General features: G+C 38.0%; 1 protein-coding gene across 9 annotated transcripts in view; it reads right to left on the bottom strand.

Moving 5' to 3' along the window:
- Nucleotides 1–19,209, bottom strand: part of AKAP6 (A-kinase anchoring protein 6) — a 322,400-nt gene that overhangs the window by 198,045 nt on the left and 105,146 nt on the right. For all 9 annotated transcript variants that reach the window (XR_005565501.1, XR_005565502.1, XM_039386513.1 and 6 more), the window contains one exon: nt 9,836–9,958. Coding sequence is in view for 7 of the 9 variants with exons in the window: in XM_039386513.1 (XP_039242447.1) it covers nt 9,836–9,958 (123 nt within the window). In the remaining 2 variants the exon portion in view is untranslated. The remainder of the gene's footprint in view (nt 1–9,835; nt 9,959–19,209) is intronic.

The raw sequence follows: 19,209 nt of genomic DNA, 5'->3' as shown, positions 1-19,209 counted from the left end.
CATTGTACTGTCCTATCATATGTAGAAAAAAGATATATCAGAGATATACCAAGACATAACAGCTTTCCAAAACAAAGATAAATTCATGGGGCATAGCAGCCTTGGTAAATATGAAGTTACCAAGTGAAACATAATACATAGATAAATAGTATTTAAATATAAATTTACTAACTAACAGACCAAAAAGCACTCTCTGGCAATAAATAACACTATGTAGTTTTAAAACAATCCTTGAAGGATTTTAGTTCTATTCAAATTCCAGGGGAAAATGAAGGAGATGTAACTTGTTTTATGTATGTACAGATATAAGGTTTTATGCTACTTAAAGGTAAACTAAAAAGCCTTCTTAGCAAAATTTAGCTAATAAATTAAGATTCTAAATTATTTACCCAATTCACCTACAGAATTAAGAAATGGAAGAAAAAATAAATATCATAGAAGATGCAAAGAAAAACATTTAGCAATCAAAACCTCCATTCATTCCTGGATTTTCTATATTTCTGCTGAATGCTTTGGTATTGCAAACACCAAAACACAGAGAAGAATCGTATTACTTCTAGTACTTAATGTGTGAATCATATTATGTATCTGAGACACATAGCAGAGAACCCATGGGAGTGTACCATAGCTCTTGGCAGGTAAGTAAAAGCAAATATAGTTTAAATGTTACTGAAAGTGTGATTGTATTTCCTTTGAGATCCTGGCATTATAATCTTTCAATGATTTCCAATCTCAGAATTTTATAAAAATAAATTTCATTTCACTTTCAAAACCAAATTACTGACTACATCTTTATTGATAATACTGGCATACTAAAATTTCAGGCAATAGCATGCATTTGAATAGACATAAAAATTACAGTTAACAGAGTTCCTAGATAAGCTTTATGCAGTTTATTAATAAAATAAACATTACTTTCAAACAATTTTGAAAGGTGTTTCAAAAGTTGTTACAATGATAAAATTTTGTACAAAGCATGATCAAGTTGTCATATGTAAAGCTACAAAGCTTCTAAGTCAGAACTTATGTCAAATACTTTCACTGAAAATTCATGATCAAGTTAGTTCAGAGTGTGTTATAATGGCAGTTTGATTTCATTATATCACTATGGGCACTGAATCCCCTGTATGCAAATTATTTCTTCTGCAGGCCAGGCAACAATGGACTCAGTGGAATCGCTAACTTTCAGCACTCAGACAGTGTTGAGTAACAGATACGTTAAATACAATGTCTGCATTTTGGGATACCTTGGCACCTGAGAGTTTTACAATTTTGGGTAGTGAGGCTTGAGAGGAGGCGAACATTTGTAACGCTGCCAATCAAGTTACCCGGCCTTGTTCAGCTTCACCAATAAGTGCAAATGAATTTAAACATTTTTCAAAGACTGAATGATCTGCGTTTTATTGTTCTCTGACAGTGTTTGGCCTTGTTTCCTAAGAAAATTATAATGGGTATTTAATACATACTCAGAGGAACATACCTCCTGCTATATTCTTGCACGTAAAACAACACCATGTTTTAAGGATCTCATCGCTTCCTCTTCCAAAGAAATAAACATTAGCTTAAAAGCATCCTGGATATTGGTGAAAATTTTAAATTTTTAAACCTCAAGCATAATGAATAAAAAGAAACAAAACAACAGAGCAATATAGTTGTTCTTGAAACATAGACCACACTCTATATTTTCATATACTTAAAATACAAGACATCAAAATCCTCACAAGTGATACAGTTCAGATTTTGGACATTACAATTTTCCCTTTTTCTTCAGTAGAAGAAGCAAAACTACTTTAGGATGACACCCTAATATGCTCTGCCTCTGTCCAGAGACAACTGTGGCTCTCAGAACTAGAAAAGCTGGGACAACTTCCCATGGAGCGAGTTAACAACTAATACATTACAGACAGGCCCAGCAGAGCTACCTTTTATTATGGGGTCCTATCCCCTTCCTATGCACAACAATGCAAATCTAGGGCAGTAGCAAAAAATGTCCTGAGAAGGCTTGAACCAATCAAAAACCAAAATAAATACAATCAAGGTTAGGTATCCATAAACTTGAAAGACAGGTTTAGAAAAAAGTAGTACCCTTAAGATTATTCAGTCTCCAGGAAACTATTTCTTATGCTACAGGTTTGCACAAAATAAACCTCTGGAGTGGGACTGTGTGGTAATACCTGGTAGCAACAGTACAGGAGGATAGTAAATGAACAGTTCTTTTCTTCATTAAAAGCACATATAGTAACAATAGATGTCTATCACAATAGACCTCCTACTTCTTGCTGCCAGGACCATAAACATGGTCCACTCCTTCTCCTTACAAAGAAGGTTTGTGTCAGCTCTTCTTTACTGCATGAACTTATGGGAAACATCTTTAGATCAAGTGCAGTATTTTTGTATTGGTCAGGACAGCAGTGCTGTTATTAGCAGGATATATATCCATTCTCTCTTATATACCTGATTTTTCTCTTCCTTAGTCACAAAAAAAATTGCTGAAATTCAAAGAACAGTCCAAACAGATTAGAAACCTCTATTTTTCCCACTGCCAGCAACTGTATGCTCTCTGGCTTCAGACTATAACACAGGTAGAGCCAAATGTATTATAATGACATCAACATTTCCTTTTCATGTTCTCAGGTCCTTTAACTCAAGAAACAGAAAAACTTACTTAGAGGTTACTGGTTTTATGGATTTTAAAAGCTGAATAATATTCACAACTGACAATATACATGTATTCCCTTTGTTTAAGTTTGCTATCTTACTTCCTATTAAGTAATTTTATTTGCCTGTGAAATCTGCTGAGTTTAGTCTGTATCTCTGGTTAGTATGTTCTGCAGACTGCTTCCTATATGAAAGGATATACATTCAGGAATCCATGTATACCCAAAATGCCTTTTAAGATAAAAAAAACTGTAAAATTCAGAAATTTAAACTGAAGTCCTTAGACAAACAAAAGATCAGTCCACTCATGGTGCTCAGACTTTTAAGCACCATCATCCAGCAGATAGTACACTGTATTTTGAGAAAAATATCTAAACTTGCTGCCATGGACATTGGAAATTCCCATATAACAAAAGCACTATACATAACTTAGCCATTTCAGAGGCTTTAATACCCTTAATAAAATTACCACTACCATTGCTACATTAGCCCAAGGCATGTATATTTAAACTTATTTTTTCAATGAGAACAGATATTTAATACTTCTCTAAACTGACATTTTTCAGAAAATGAGTTTTTCCAGGGAGATGAGAATGATTTTTTTCCAGACATAGCAAACTTGTTACAAACAATCAGTTATCATAAAATATCGCAGAAGCATCATTACTTCACCAACACAATTTCTTAAATGTGAAAATACAATCTATTTTCTGTATGAAAGCATTTGCTGTTTACAGCTAAGAAGGTGCTGAGCCATGATGTGGCGAGAAACATTTACAATGGACACAGAAAAATTCTTATTTCATTTCTCTTAAGATAATAAAATTCAAATCCCCCCGTATCTTAAGAGGATTTGGTTCTAGAATGGAAATGACATCTAAACTTTATATACAGAAGGGAAGTAAATGCTAGTGTGAATCTACTTGTCTAATTTGCTTTGAAATACTAGTGATGCTTGGTCAACGATATTTTAAGACTGCAACAAGTAAATATGGTGACTGAGAACGTTAATATAATTCTAGGCTAAAAAGGACTTGTATGTGGCATATCCAAACCACACTTTGCACTGTAATAACTACATGCCATCCTTGTACTTTATACAGAACAATATTTGCTATTCTAGTTTCAATAAAACATAACATATATTTTTGTCTAAAAAAAACCCCCGAGAAGTAAATAACCATTGTATGAACAATTATTTTTTTTTCAAGGAGGTCATCCTCTTCCATTCTTTCCACGAGTGACAAGCAATTCCTGTTTGTGCTATCTGGAGAAACAGGAAACTTCCAGCTGCCATCTTTTCTTATACCAACAGCTACAATGAGAGTAAAGTGAAACACCGAGAAAAGCCCTGTGGAAGACTTGGGGGTATTGGTGGATAAGAAGGTGGACATGAGCCGGCAATGAGTGCTCACAGCCCCAAAAACCAACAGCATCCTGAGGTTTCATTGAAAGCAGTGCAGCCAGCAGGTCCAGGGAGGTGATTCTGCCCCTCTGCTCTGCTCTGAGACCCCATCTGGAGTACTGCATCCAGGTCTGAGGTCCCCAGTACAAGAAAGACATGAACCTTTTGAAGCGGGTGCAGAGAAGGGCCATGAAAACGATCAGAGGGATGGGAGCACCACTCTAGGAGTAAAGGCTTGACAGAGTTGGAGTTGTTCAGCCTTTCAGTACCTGAAGGGGGTTTATAAGGAACATCACAGAATCCCAGAATAGTTAGGATTGGAGATTATTAGGATTTGGAGATTATTTAGTCCAGCTCCCAAGATGGGAACATATTTTTAGCAGGGCCTCTTGTGATAGGACTAGGGGTAATGGTTTTAAACTAAGAGGGTGGATTTATACTACATATAAGGAAGAAATTTTTCACAATGAGATTGATAAAACACTGGCACAGGGTTGTCCAGAGAAGTGGTGGATTCCCCTCCCTGGAAATATTAAAGGTCAGATTGGAAGGGGCTCTGAGCAATCTAATGCAGTTGAAGATGTCCCTACTCATTGCAAGGGGGATAGACTAGATGAGCTTTAAAGGTCCCTTCCAACACAAACTATTGTATGATTCTATGATTTGCTCTTCTCCCCGTTACAAACTTAAATGTAGGCAGGTTACAGCAACGGCATTACTCAAAAGGAGAAAAGTGAACAGCCACTTTGAAAGAAACTACTATATCACATGGAAACCATTCTTTATCTGGTTTTGAAGAAAAAATGCAAAATCTGTCATTACTCTCTCTCTTCTTTGTTCTTTGTACTCAGGATTTCAGAATTTTACACAAATTCTTAAGAGTAAGACTGTTAGAACAAAAGTGCCTGACTACTAATTCCAAATTTCTAAGAAGACTTCTCCCTAATTAATTTTTTCTCTACTGAAAATTATTGTTTGCCAACATAATGCAAGAAGGATTTAAGAATTTCCAACAAATTATCTTTTTCACTTGCAGGTTCCCATTTAAAAGTCTTGTATTACACAGCTCTAAATATGATACTAGACACAGACATGGTTTAGGACAAAAAAACCTAAGAGTTCACCACAGTATGGTGTAAACTAGAAGTTGTGTAGCAACAAGAAAATGAGTACTGTGTTAACAACAAAGGAAAAAGTTGAGACTACAGAATTAAAAGTTTCAGTCCTTAGCAAATATATATAGTGCCTCTTGTCTAAACCTTTCCCTCAACAGTTCTTCACATTTCCTCATTTGCTAGCTTACTTCTTTCACTGTGCTAAAACAACGCATCTTGTACGGCCAGGGATAAAGTTAAACATCTGTTTTAGCAAACTAAAATGGTCAAAAGCAATATGGTGAATTCTTATCTCTCGAGCCGATAAGAAAGTGTGCTTGGTTTCACAAGCACAGCAGTACCACCTAGATAGATGCTTTTAGCTCATAAGCTGCCTTCAGGATACTGTTTTTGATGAAAATTGATTTGCATACCACCAGTCTGTTAGTAGCTGATTTTGATCAGGTTGCCAATGGGAAAGAATCAGCATAACAGAAAAGGATACAAAAGATAAAATGAATCAGAAACCATTTTCAGAAGTTCCTTTTTTGGTAAGGTAAATGAGGTTATCTTTTCATTGGGAATGGATTTGAGCCTAAATGTTCACAAAATTCAAAACCTGCCTCACTTTTTTCTCTAGCAGGACTGACTGAGGCCTTTGTGAGAAAGTAGATTTCTCCTGAAAAACACCCCTGTTTTATGAAAACGTATTAGTGTTTTCGACATCTGCTGGCTTGGGTGGCTGCCTGCAGAGTGCCAGATGTTCAAGTGGTGGCTGCTCCATGTCAGCCCTTCCATATGAATGGGAAGCACGCAGCTCCCAAATCAGTTTAACTGATGTTACTCAGTTGTGAAGACCTGTAAAATTGAAAGAATAATTTCAATCACTATTCCATGGATCTCTGATAGCATTTTCATTTATAGCTTTGTGCTTTGGTGTAATCTAAAATGAAGCATATAGCAACTTCTGTTCTGCAGAACATCAGGGAACTTGGTGTTAAAATTTGCAAGAAAAAGTTCTCCACACTGAAGATTGCCTATTGTGGCACACATTCAATATGTAGACTACCTTTCAATTTATAGGAAAAGATCATGCTATTTAGCAAACTGTATGGTTACTCATCACGGAAAAATCTATGGAGTTTAAGTTGTAACTGTGATTTAAGAATGAAATTCCAATTTGTCCTACAGTCAATAATTATAATTGTAGCATATTTGGGTATCAGGCCTGTGCCTTTGTGCACACAGTGCATTTAGTCATGTATTCCCTGGGTGACCCAGGAACTCTCCAGTTAGTCTCTGCACAGATGATATAATTGGGAAAAACGGATCAACTTGAGGAGAGGTTGCCTTCCACCTTCACAACAAAGTGCTTCACTATTTCAGGAGCTTCAGACAGTTACAGAAATGCCTGCAGGCAGCTCTTGCTGAGCCAAGAGCAATAGACAAACACTATTCGTCTGCTTCAAAGTGTTGATTAACATCCTAGGTGGACAATATTGCCAGATCATATAAAAGAATTAAGCAACGTTGTTTGGGGAATGCTACCAATTTAAGCTGAAGGATGTCATGCCATGATGCTTGTTAACAGAGACTTACATCGCCATCCTGTTCAAGAGATTTGACTCCTCATGTGAGCAAAGATTCAAATAAGTTTTGTTGTAGGTTTCTTGTGATGCCTTTTTTTTAAACACAATCTCTTTAAGTGTCTGTGCCACACTATTTCTCAAAATGTCAAAGATAGTGAAAAGCAAGGCTGAGTGAAGAGAGACTTTAAAATTCAATCATTTATCAACAGTTTACACTGGAATCCTAAAATGACAGTCTAGAATTTTACAAAGTGAAAAACTTGGAGGATGCTCAGAACCCTGTCCTTGTTGCCTTAGCAGGACTTTCCCCAGCCAATAATGAGAAAGGGAACAAGTACATTTTTTCTGTTCTCCTCTTCTTAGATTTTGACAGAAGAGATTTCACTCATGAATGCAAAATATTCTCTCTTTATGGCACTAATTTTGTTATCGCAACAAACATATTTCCAAGAAAACAATTACCACAGGTAGTGAAATTGATAACTTGTGCCAAAGGCTAAGGCCATGTCTCTACTAATAAAAATACTTATCTACACCGATTTTTCACTTATTCTATGATGAGAAAATCTACATTAGAGAGGAATCATAGTTATGAGATTTGCTAGTGTAGATGCAGTACATAGAAAAGAACTAAGACATTTTCTTTGTTTTCCATTGTTTTCCAAGTTAGTTTGTTATCAGTGTCTGTACTATAAACTCCTAAGTCTGGAACCTTATCTTGTAAAGTTCTAAGTTCCAAGTCCTTTACTTCAACAGATCTTAGATGAGTCCGACAACATGTATAACCTGACTGGCAAAAGAAGAAAATGTGAAGTATAAGTCCCTCACAAAGACCTTGATCACCAGTCTTACAATGCTCGACTAAGGGAAATTTCAACATTGAGTTTAATGTGAATTGAAGTTCATACACTTCTGTTTAAACACAGATTAGGATGTCTGACAGATAAATGCCACTGAAAAGCTGAAAATCTAATTAATAAAAATCACTATCTTCCCTGCTATAAAAATGCTCTTTTTTCTGCTGTGTATAAACTGGTATGATAGTATATCTTTTCTGAAATCCAAAAAAGAAAACTCAGAGTTATGTTTTTTCAGGTTATACAGTGGGTTTTCACTGACTATAGATGCCATAAAAATAATTATAATATTTTCAAATTGAAATTGAACTGCTCTTTAGACATTTTATTTCTTCAGAGAAGTAAAGGAAAAACCCAACTTGTTTCATAACATAGTCATCCTGAAGCATATAACGATTTTCTTGCCCCAAAGATACGCAGATATAGAGAGTGCAGCTGGGAACCCAGGTGCTGGCAAGGGAAAGTGAGGTTGTACAGGTGCCCACATACTCATTTATTCAGACTACCTCTAGCAGTGAAGCAATTGCCTCTAAGCTACTGTTCCACATTCCAGTCTGATATAGATGGGTTTGGCCTCACCTCTCAGAGAACCACATGGCAAAGTTGGAAGTCGTTTGCCTACAAATGAGCTACTGTGCTCCTCGCCATGGAAGAAAGGGAAAAAGAAATTAACTGTGAGAAGTACTCAGCCTGGTGATTGTCCTGTTCCTGTAAAATGTTTCTTTTTATCCAGTCAAGAGTGAAAATTGCAATTCTACTCATAAAAACTTATCTTGACAAAAGTTTCATGTTGCAGAGTACAAGGAAAACAAATTGACCAGTGCCTTTTCTGAGGTCTGATTTTACAACGTGCTCTGTATCTTCAGAGCACCTGCAAACACAGTGGGAATCATGGGACCAAGTGTGTGCAGCACAAGGAAAAAAAACAGCTCCACCCCAAACCCCAAAATCCACAAAGTAAGGCAAAAATGCAGTGTCCTCATACTGCATTTGATAGACTACCACAATTTACTGACTGCCCCTGGGTGCTACTACAACAGAAATTGTTTAAGAAGAAAAGGCACAAGAGCCTGCTTTGTAGTTGAAATTCTGAAGACAGTTTTCAATTTGGTTCTAATTGTATATGTGGTTAATGTATACTTAATTAATTTAATAATGGTCACTCCAGTATTACAGTAGAGATTAGGATGACATTTTTTCCTGCAATGCATCACATGACTTCCTGGGACTGTCAAATACTTTTCTACCATAAGATTATCAGAGACTGGAAATGAGACTGAGCTTTGGGGGTTGATGCTCTGTTGTGGGTCAGTTAATGTACTGTTTTATCTAGGTGGGATGTCTAGGTCATTGGCTAAAGGTAGTGTTATCACTGTGTATCTTCCATTTCATACTGGTAAGAACCTAAGATTTTGGCAGAATGAGAGAAAATCTCTTTGCTTGATTTTCCATTCTTTTTTTGTTGCTTTTACTAGCTAGAGTAGTTTACCTGTGAAGACACCTGCCCATTGAACAGCATACATTGAGCTCTATTCTCTACCTTCAGCATTAAATCTTACTTTTGAGGACTTAATGCCTGATTTAATGCAGCTCTTTGTTTCACCTCATAACGAGAAACAGCTCTTAGAAGAATTCAGTGAAAGTCCCATAAGCTTTATCAAATATTTCTCAATCTATAAATCTAGCCTGCAATATATTCAGAAGATTATTCATCCAAATGTTTTCTACTTCCACTCAGTTTTTTAACTTTTTGCACAAGAACAAGGTTAGTGACAGTTGTATTAATTACATGACAGAAATGTACATCAAGTAAAATTATTAACTATTTCAAATTTTTATTTAAATTACTCTGTGTGTTAAAAATATGGGAGAGAGAATAAGTTACACACTAGAAAGACTTTTGTTAATGTTACAGTGGAGTAAAAATCCTAGAATGATCAGCAGAAAAAACATTATCCTTTCTCCTTTTGCTATTGCCATTTTCTTTCAGTTTTGGAGATAAATTCTGAATTGTAATGTAATTCTGACTTTTAATTTATCTTTACAAAGCTATCAGTACATATTTCAAATACAGAAAATAATTTGTTGCTATTTTCATTAAAATAAACTGTAATGCTGCAAATCTTACATTAAAATATAGATGCACACTAGTAATTAAAAATAATAATCAAATAAAAAGCACAGCAGAACACTTCAATTACTGATAGTAATCATAGTGTAATCTTGTCCTACCAAGTGTGTCTCCAGGTACAGTTTAAGGCTGTCTGTCTCTGCTTTAGGAGGAGTCCAATTCTCTGTTGTTTCCATGGCTTCATTTAACCAGTGAATGAATTCATCCAGTTTGCTTACAAACCCCTTGCCATGTAAGAAAAGAGAAAGAACAAGAAAAGCACATTTGTTAGCAAAATGGCGATGTGAAAAATGTATGCTCAATTTTATTCATTTTTTTTAGTCAAGAGAGTACAATTTTGCCTTTTAAAAGCATGCAAAAAAACCAAACCAAAACAACAACAAAAAAACACACGCGCAAAAAAAAGAAAGTGGTCTTCTAGTAAATGAGAAGCAGAACAGTGTTTCTGGAGATAATCTAATGTGATATTTTGGGACAAGACAATGTGAGATCCATATGACTGCAATGAAGTGGAGAAAAGAGCAAAGTTTTAGAAGATATGAAGGGGATATATAAAAAGCTTTATAGGCATTACAATGAAAGTAAACTAAAGAACTTGCACTGGGCAGATAGGCTGTACTATGAGCACTGTAGGTTGACAAAAGGGTTGAACAAAGCTGCATTAACAAGGTATGCATAATGGACTGAGGGAAGAAATTACTTGTCAGAACTCGAGTGTTGTGACTCCTGTTTTGGTTCATAGGATGAGAGAAGAAATCAAACAGTAGATGAGGCAGAATATATAGCATTTAATATAAATATTGCTGATTGCATATGAGCCACACAGATGGTGTTCCATAGAAGACAGGAGCTCCTGCTTCTCAGGAGCACCATTTATTTCAAGATTAGTACCAATTATATTGTCTGATTAAAAATAGTGCCCCTGAATTTACATGATTGGATGATACTATGGGCACATACTGACTACAGATAATTTTACCTAAGTCTTATTCACCATGAAGCAAGAGAGTAAATGGAATAAACTGACCGTGATGTTTATAAGCACCCTGAAAAATAACTCTGAAGAGGAATGTCCATCTATTGCAAGCATTGTAAGACTAGATTAAGTTAGTTTTAATACTGGTTATATTATTAGTCATTAACTATGAATTTCACAGAATGGTGAGAATTTTAGTTTCCAGTTGGATAACAACTCAATATACACAGTATCTCACTCTCACCATTTCAGTTATGGAATGATTTTGACTAATTATTAGTCCATTCAGATAGCTAAAAGCTAAGGATGGAACTTTTAAAGATTTCTGAGTAACTCAGGACCTCAAATCCCCTTCTCTGAAGTTATACATGAAACTGGAATTCTAAACAAGACAGAAACAGCAGTCTGAGCAGTAGGTACACAGCCGCGTTGTGCAGTGGTAATAACACAGGCCAAGTAGAGCCACACTTCCTTCAAAATTAACAGTAGTAGAGTCATTTTGGCCCAGCACTGTGCCAAGAAGTAGGGTCCAACATTCAACTCTTGGCTTCCAGGTGAAGTGGCAGTACTTCTGAACTGAAGCTAGCCTCTGGCAGGAAGCTGCAGTGCATACTGCAGGCATGACAGCAACACTGAGGCACTCTGAAGACTTTATTTATTATTTTTTTATGTGAGTACCTACAAGATCTCATGATGAGGTCACTATTGCTATCTCTATTCATGGAATCCACTGTATCAAGTCATTATAAGGAAGAAAACTGTTACTGTGCAGATTCCATCGTAGGTTGTTTATCTGGACATTCCAGAAAGGGGAAAGGAAGACAGGGAAAGCAACCGAGTGGCTATGGTGACTGAAACAACGTGCCTATACTCTGGGGCAAGTACATCTCCTCTCTCCCACAGCAAGCTACATTCCTCATGTCAAGCCATGGCACAGGGTGGGGGGGTAATACTGCTTGCTTTCTTCCAGCTCACAGTGGAGCATAGGGGATGCCAGACTGGCAGAGGAGTGGGAGACGTGAGCTGACGGGGAGAGGAGCAGGAGGGGTAAAGTCCTTCTTGTCCCTCCAATAAATCTCTGCCTGCATTTTAGCAATGTGCTGTCCTTGAGAGACAAGGTGATATGGTAAGCACACACAAAAAAAAAAAAAAAAAAAAAAAAAAAAAAAAAAAAAAAAAAAAAAAAAAAAAAAAAAAAAAAAAAAAAAAGAAAAAGAAAAAAATGAAGAAAGGCTCTCTCTTGTATATGCGTCATGTATTTTATGGAGACAGACACGTATAACATCTGCCTGCAGTACTCGATGTCTGTATGCCTTCAAAAGGGTGCTCGGGAACACTGAAGGCTTGCAGCAGTATAAAGAGCAACTATTAGCCACAGAGTTACTTCTGCCCTCTCACAAAACGTGCCTGTGTTGTAATGTCTGCTACTTCACGCTGGTGCTTAGAGACTCCCAGGCAGCCAACTCCAGCCTGGTGTGTCCCCTCGCCGCCCAGATCAGGTTGGCTGTGGGCCCCTGTGGGGAGCAGGGAATGCTTGGGGGTTCGTTTGGGGGGCTGAAAAAAAATATAGATACAGTCTCCTACAGAACCGCGATGGGCCACTTTACTTGTGGGGTTAAAAAAAAAAAAAAGAAAGGAAAGGCTGCAAGCTTCAGTTCCAGTGCCACCTGGCACGTTGGAATCGCGGTGGGGTACACGATGCCCGAGGGGAGCCCGCGGAACGGGGAGCACCGGTCGCGGCCAGCCCCGGCGGGCTCTCCTCTGCCAGGCTGCACAAATCACAATAATTCCACTATTTTTCAAATGACGGCAATAAAATTTTATTGAAACCATTCAAAAGAGCACATCTGTAGAAACCGAAAACAGCGGAGGGCCGGGGGAAGGAAGGCGAAGGAAAGGAAGGGGAGCCCGGGCCGCGCGGGGCCGCCGGCGGAGGGAGCGCCTCCCGCCCGCGCGCGCGCCGTGCCTGGGCCCACAGCGCCACCTGCCGGCGCCACCCTGCGCGCGGGCCCGGGAACCTCGGGAGCGAAACCAAACATGGGACATCCCTGTGCGAACATCGGAGCGGAAATTGCGGGCGGTCCGTTTTAGGCTGTTAGAGAGCGTGCGAAATAGAAAATCTTTTTTTTTAATCAAATTGTACGTGAGATTAAATCTCAGCAATGCAGGTCCTACTTCATTCGCCGTGAATTAGCGATCAAAACAATGCCCCGGGGTTTTTCTTTTTTCATAGCAATGCCCAGGATTCCATCCTATTTATTTGAATAGCCTGATGCCAGTGAGAAAGGAAGGAACGGCCTTTATCACCCAGCCGCCAGTTTCGCGGCTCCCCCCTGCCCTGCAGGGAGGCAGCTCGGGCTCGGAAATTGAAACCTCTGCGACCACTACTGACCGCAGCGGCTCGGCTTTGACGGACCGGGCTGCCTTTACTCTGGGTCCTGAACTTCCCCTTCTCGCCTTTGACTTTCGGTCAAGGTGCAGCTACCTGCAGGCTCTGAGATTGGGGCCAGTACAAACGACCCCGCCTGGCCTGGGCAGCCAAGGCCAGGAATAAGGCCGTCTGCTAGCTCACGCTGAGAGAAGGAGCATCTCCAGTATTGCTGGTCCATGTAGCCCTGTCACAAATATAAATTCGGCTCTTTAATCTCCTCAAGTCTGATAATAGAGGGTAAGTCCAAAACATAACTTATCCCTTGACTGAAGGGCCACTGCCCCTCCACAGATTGACCAACACAGAGCCATTTCTGTGTAATCAAGATGGCCTAGTTAATTAGAATAAAATTAATCATGTACATGCAGTCAGGGACACAAACAGCATTAGAATAGTTCTTTTTCTTATAATCTCAAATACTTCCCAGAATATACATTTTAAATAAAAGGTTAAGACAAAATAAGTTCTAAAAAATAATGGGGAAAAAACATTGTCTTACAATACAGAAAATCTATTGTGAGACTCTGACAGAGCATGAAACTATGCTTTAAAAACAGTTTACAAGATAAATTATATTTAAAAAAGAATGAGGCTTAACATATGATCCTAAATCCAAATCCAGGAGTACTCAGTGAATGAAATAAATTCACAGGATGCCAAATTCTAACCAATACAGGATATTTTTCTTTTTTTCCTCTTCATTTAATAAGATACCAATGAAAACACTTTACATCCTCTTCTACATACTTACCTCTCTGATTTTTCTGACTGAGATTATGTTTTTCTTTCACTAGATATTTTTCCTTCATCATTCTTAAGATGGGAAAGAGTTTAACAGGAATAGCTTCGATGAATCTATGCTGATTTATACTAGTTAAGAGTCTGATATCACAGTATCACACTCATAATGAAAATACTGTAAAATCTACCCAACTCGTACTTTGGTAGAAATTAACAGGAAATTAAACTATTGCATTTTCCATCAAAACTTCTTGGAAGTTGAAAGCTAATAGTTGGTTAAGTTGAAGCTAAAAATTACTGTACAAGAATTCCTCAGAGAGAAAAGAGGGGAGCAGAAGAGAAAAAAAGAAACACCAAAGTAATCCAGTCTCTGCCTTTTGACCAGCTCATTCAGTTTTGCAAATGTAATAGTTCTGCACTGTGCTAGCAAGCTAGATCTTAATAAAACTAGGGCTCCTACAGCATAAAGCTATTCTTATTCTATGCTACTTAGTACTGAAACAATTGTTTCTGGATTGTTATTGCATGATTTGCAGCAATTTCTGTGATAAAGTTTGCAAATAATGATAAAGCTCTTCCCATACCACACACAGGAAATTTCAAAACATTAACCTTTAAAACCTTCAGCTTTCCATTTTGTTTCGTGACAATTTTACAGATTTTCCTAGGGGGAAAAAGAAAGTCCTGATCACACATCTCTGAAAAAAATCTGGAGCAAAAATGGCTTCATTTGAAATTTGGCACATACAAATTTTTTTTTGTGATCTGATTCTATTTTCTCTGGATGGATAAGAATGAAAAAGACAGACAATTCTAAGTATTGGGGAGGGGAAACCATAACTCATAGAATGAAAATACACTTAATTCAATTGTTCTATACAATTAAGGAATTAATTAATTAAATGAAGTATTAAAAATAAATTTGATGGGATTTAACTAAATATCCTGAGACTTCCTCATTAATGACCAGAGCACTTAAATTTTTTTGAATCACAAGAATGAGAATTCACTTGCTGAGTCACGCAAAAAGGGCAGGGATGGATCAGCTCATAGGCCAAAGGGCCTATGAGAAAGTATGGGCTGAGAAAGTGTGTACCTGGAAATGTGCCTCCTACCATTGTTCTATTAAATGTAAGGGCATACAAAAGATACAGATCCTCCACCTGCTGCACAGGGCTGCAGGGCTCCCTACACCCAGTATAGGTGTGCAAAGGACCTTGGGTTAGGCAGGCTGGTTGCATCTGGCATGTGGGATAACAGAGCAGAAGAGCAGCTGCAGTGGTTTGCCGCCAGTATAAGGAACCCTGGAGCGTGGGGGCAAGGCCTATGGAGGTGGACAGACGAACAAGTCTCACATGCAATTTGCTACATTTAATAGGACTGTGTGTGTGTGTTCTGTTTATCACAAGTGTGTGTCACAAAAATTAGTTTAAATAAACACAGAAATAGGCAGTCTTTGGCAACCCAAGTAGTTTGTGCCTTTTTCCTGTTTTCCTGGATTCTGTTTAGATATTCCTCCCTACTCATGATGACTACAGCAAACCTCACTGCTCACTACCTGCTGCCCACTAATGCCTTTTGGCTTGGCCCAGGAATTCCTCACTCCCCTTCCACTCTCCAGCTTCCACAGTCCCCTCCTATACTTTCCCATTGAACTTCAGAAGCTCACCCCATCTCTGGCCAAAGACCATAATTCTTTAGAAATATATATGCATTAACTTTCAACTTCCTAGTTTGCAGCAGCAATTTGCTGCTTACTGCCATCAACCAAGTCAATCAAATAAGTTTAAGTATCCACTGACCCCTAGCTACATGCTCCCAGAGTTGGTGGCATAGGCAATGCTCATGGTTTAAAAAGACCAAGTAGAGCCCAGGAGAAATATTATAGGCTGTCAGCAAAACAACAAGCAGTTGACCAACTAAAAAACTTCTGGTAACTACTACAAAACTAGTGATAACAACATAAGTGGTTATGATACTATAGAAAAGCTCTAGCCCCTGATGATAGCAGTGCATATTCTAATAGCTTGTCAGTGGTGTTGCTCAGATATATTCTCACTGGATTGCAATTTTATGAGAAGCACACAACTAAGAGCTCCCAGAAAAGCTTTTACTGTCAGTCATAAAAAGGATGTTTTGACGATCAAGGGAGTCACTTAAAATTATGCACAAATGCCTCTCAACTAGGTTAACACCACTTCTTGCACTAGAACTTTTAAAGTTTCCTAACTTCAGTTCAGTGGTTTAATTTTACTTTTACATTACAAGATCTCTCTTTTTCCTGGGTCAGATAGGAAAGTAAACAGTTCCGGTGTTCGATAATTTTAGCACTTCGAATGATCTCATTTAGACTTTGAAGTTCAGCTTTCATTAATTGAATGGAATGGGAAAAGAGGAAGTTTCCATCTCAGCTGCACCTATCACTTTACAAGTCCAGCTTTTATTAGACCACATTTAGAAAGGAAGCAAACTGAACCTCATTTCTATAGTTTTGAGCTTTAGTCTGAAAGCACATTTAGGGTTACCAAAAAATTGAATGTGAAAACATGGAGCTTATATTAAAAAATGCAACTTTATTTTTTGTTGCTACACTAAAAGCAGCAGAATCTTGGATGTCTTTAGTAGATTTTTGATATGAGATTCCTTTAGATGAGGAATTTGGATATATGCACTTAAGGAAGTTCATATATTGACATTAACACTGCCAAAATTATACTGTAAAACAGAGGAGGCAACTACATTCTACCATTATGAAAAAATTTCTGGCACTCATCCTAGATCAAATTTGGGTTTGCTTTTTATGGAAAAAACCTCCCAGATTTACTGTGCCTATATGGCAGAGGTAACAAATTTATTTCAATATTTTTTGGCTTGTAATTTTTTGACGTACAGTTTTAACATCACTATTAGTCTAACATTTTCATTTAACATGTATGTGGGCTTTAACATGTATGTATACTTAAGACACTTCTGGTCATTGCATTTGTAAGAGTACAAGGCCTTTCTAATGACTTGAAGTAAGAATAAAATCAGAATAAAAGCTATGTGCCAAACTATTAAATGCAAACACACTAAAATTATTTGCCATGATAGCTAAGAGTGATGGTGAAAAGTCTACTGTGTTCCACAAACCTCAGTGTGGAAGCACCAGACAAGACTGTTTGTTAAATCACTACCCCAGACCTTTTTCCTCTCCACCTTCCCTTTTATTACACAAAGGGAGTTCTCTTCTTAAAAGAATTGGTTATGAGGTTGTGTGCTTAAAAATGAATGTCCAATTTTGTTGCAAGCAGACAGTGTTGTAAAGTTTGTTCCCAATTTACAAAAAGACTGAGCTCACAGAGGGGTCTGTGTACAAGGATGGGCTGGCTCTAAGGGCACTTCTATCACAGAATGCATTAAGAAAACCCTTTGTCTAACCACAAAAGGACTTGCATATTAGTCTCAGGAGGAACACATTCCTGCCCATGGACTTTATTTTCAAAAGGATAAAAGTGCACTTTCTTCATGGGCAAAGGTAAGTCAAAGAAATCCAGGTACTCAAGAGGATGAGGCTGCAACAAACTGCCACAGTCAATTTAATTGGAGGTAGAGCCAGAGGCAACAGTAGAACCATTAGCAATACAGATGTTACGATCCCCAAGGAACCAAGATGCCACAATGGAAAATATCCTTTGTGTGAAAATTGTCAAAATTCTGTGGCAGGCAGTGACCTCACAGAAACATACAACTGGCCAAACACATCAGTAGGATGGAAATACTTAACATGCCATCCAAGATATATTCATAAACAATTCAAAAACAGAACTTAGCAGCTTTCTGCTAAAAAAGTGCCACATTTATTCAATAAGCCCAGTCCATAAGAATGTGTGACTTAAATGTTCCTTCCAAACTGGGAAAAGATAAAGATCAAATACTTTTCTTAGACGACATCCATGTGAAGACACAACTTCTTCTACTATATACTGTCTAGTTAAGTATTTTTAAGACTGTTAAATTACACAAATCTTTCATGAGTCCCCCCTCTAGGCTTTGTGCCCAACTACCACACACAGAATTAGAAATTGAATGCATTTTCCCTAATGGGCATCTATTGAATTGGCTATGATTTATATGGTTACAGAGCAGAAAGTTCCATAACCACAGGATGGGCCCTGGCTCATTACTTTTCCTAGGTTTAGAGTCCAAGCTATTTTTCCATACTGTATTCTGACTAAAGCAGGAATAGCCAAAAATATTTTTAATTTCTCACTTTCCTAAAGCCTTCCAGGTAAAAGAGACAGAACCATAAAGGCAGGATAGGTTTTAAAAGCATGATACAGAGAAACAAGTGAAATGTTACTTTTCAATCCATTAAAAACAAACAGATTTGAAGACAGTGAACCCGACTGCAATAAAAAACTCACTGCCCAGATAGGACTGTTGACATTTTTTCTGCTTCTAGACAAAGAGCAGGTTATGCTACCGTGCATATTAAGAATCATTCCTAAATGTATCTCTGTAGATACTCAAACCTTTCCACGTAGTTGTTTCTTTACCCTGTGCCTTGTCTTACTTTTGGCTCAAGATGAAGGTCTACTTTCTGTTTGATAAAATTACCACAAGGCCTCCTCCTGCTTGAAACTTGCCAGATCTAAAAAAGGATATACTAAGTACCAGCAGATTGACTGTGGGGCTAAGATAGATAACAGGAAAAGTAAGCCAAATGCTTTCTAAAACCTGTTCCTAAGACATATATACTTAGATTATCAGACTAGCTTCCAACACCACTGGTAGCATTTCCCCCAGTCTTTTGGAGGATCATTGAACACCTAAAACCACAGCAGCAAAATCCATGGGTTGGAAGCACACTTCTGGAGAGATCCAAGTAGCCCTGAGGCCAAGAGAGCTGTGCATAGGAATGTCATATAGCAGTGTAGGAAAAGCCAGTGTCATTGTGACTTTGCAAGGGTTCAAGAGTAGGGAGGACTGACAGAGAGATAGTATGAGAAAGGCAAGAACATCTGATTCATTTGTCATTTAAAAAATCCACTGGTATGAACTGAACAGCAGTATGGGCTGGTTGTAAACCTCCAGAAATGCCAACTACTCCAATGGCAATGCCGCCAGGCATACAGAATGGCTGCCGGCCTCTCCTCATGCTGACATGGCCATGCTTCCCACCTGAGAAGTAATGTTAACTGGCACAGGGTCAGACAAAGTTTTAGGCCTCCTGCATTTATTCAGGTGAGGACAGAGTTCAGGCTGAGAAAATCTGGGAGGCCAGCACTGTACCTCCGAAGCGGTGTGAGGTTCAAAGCACTCCCAGGGATTGAGTTAGTAAGTAA

The sequence above is a fragment of the Pipra filicauda genome, unplaced genomic scaffold (genome assembly GCF_003945595.2).
Source record: "Pipra filicauda isolate LSUMZ 115617 unplaced genomic scaffold, ASM394559v2 scaffold11_size5308982_pilon, whole genome shotgun sequence".
NCBI lineage: Eukaryota > Metazoa > Chordata > Aves > Passeriformes > Pipridae > Pipra > Pipra filicauda.
The sequence above is the reverse complement of the archived record's forward strand: the minus strand, read 5'-3'. Positions and strand labels throughout refer to the sequence as shown.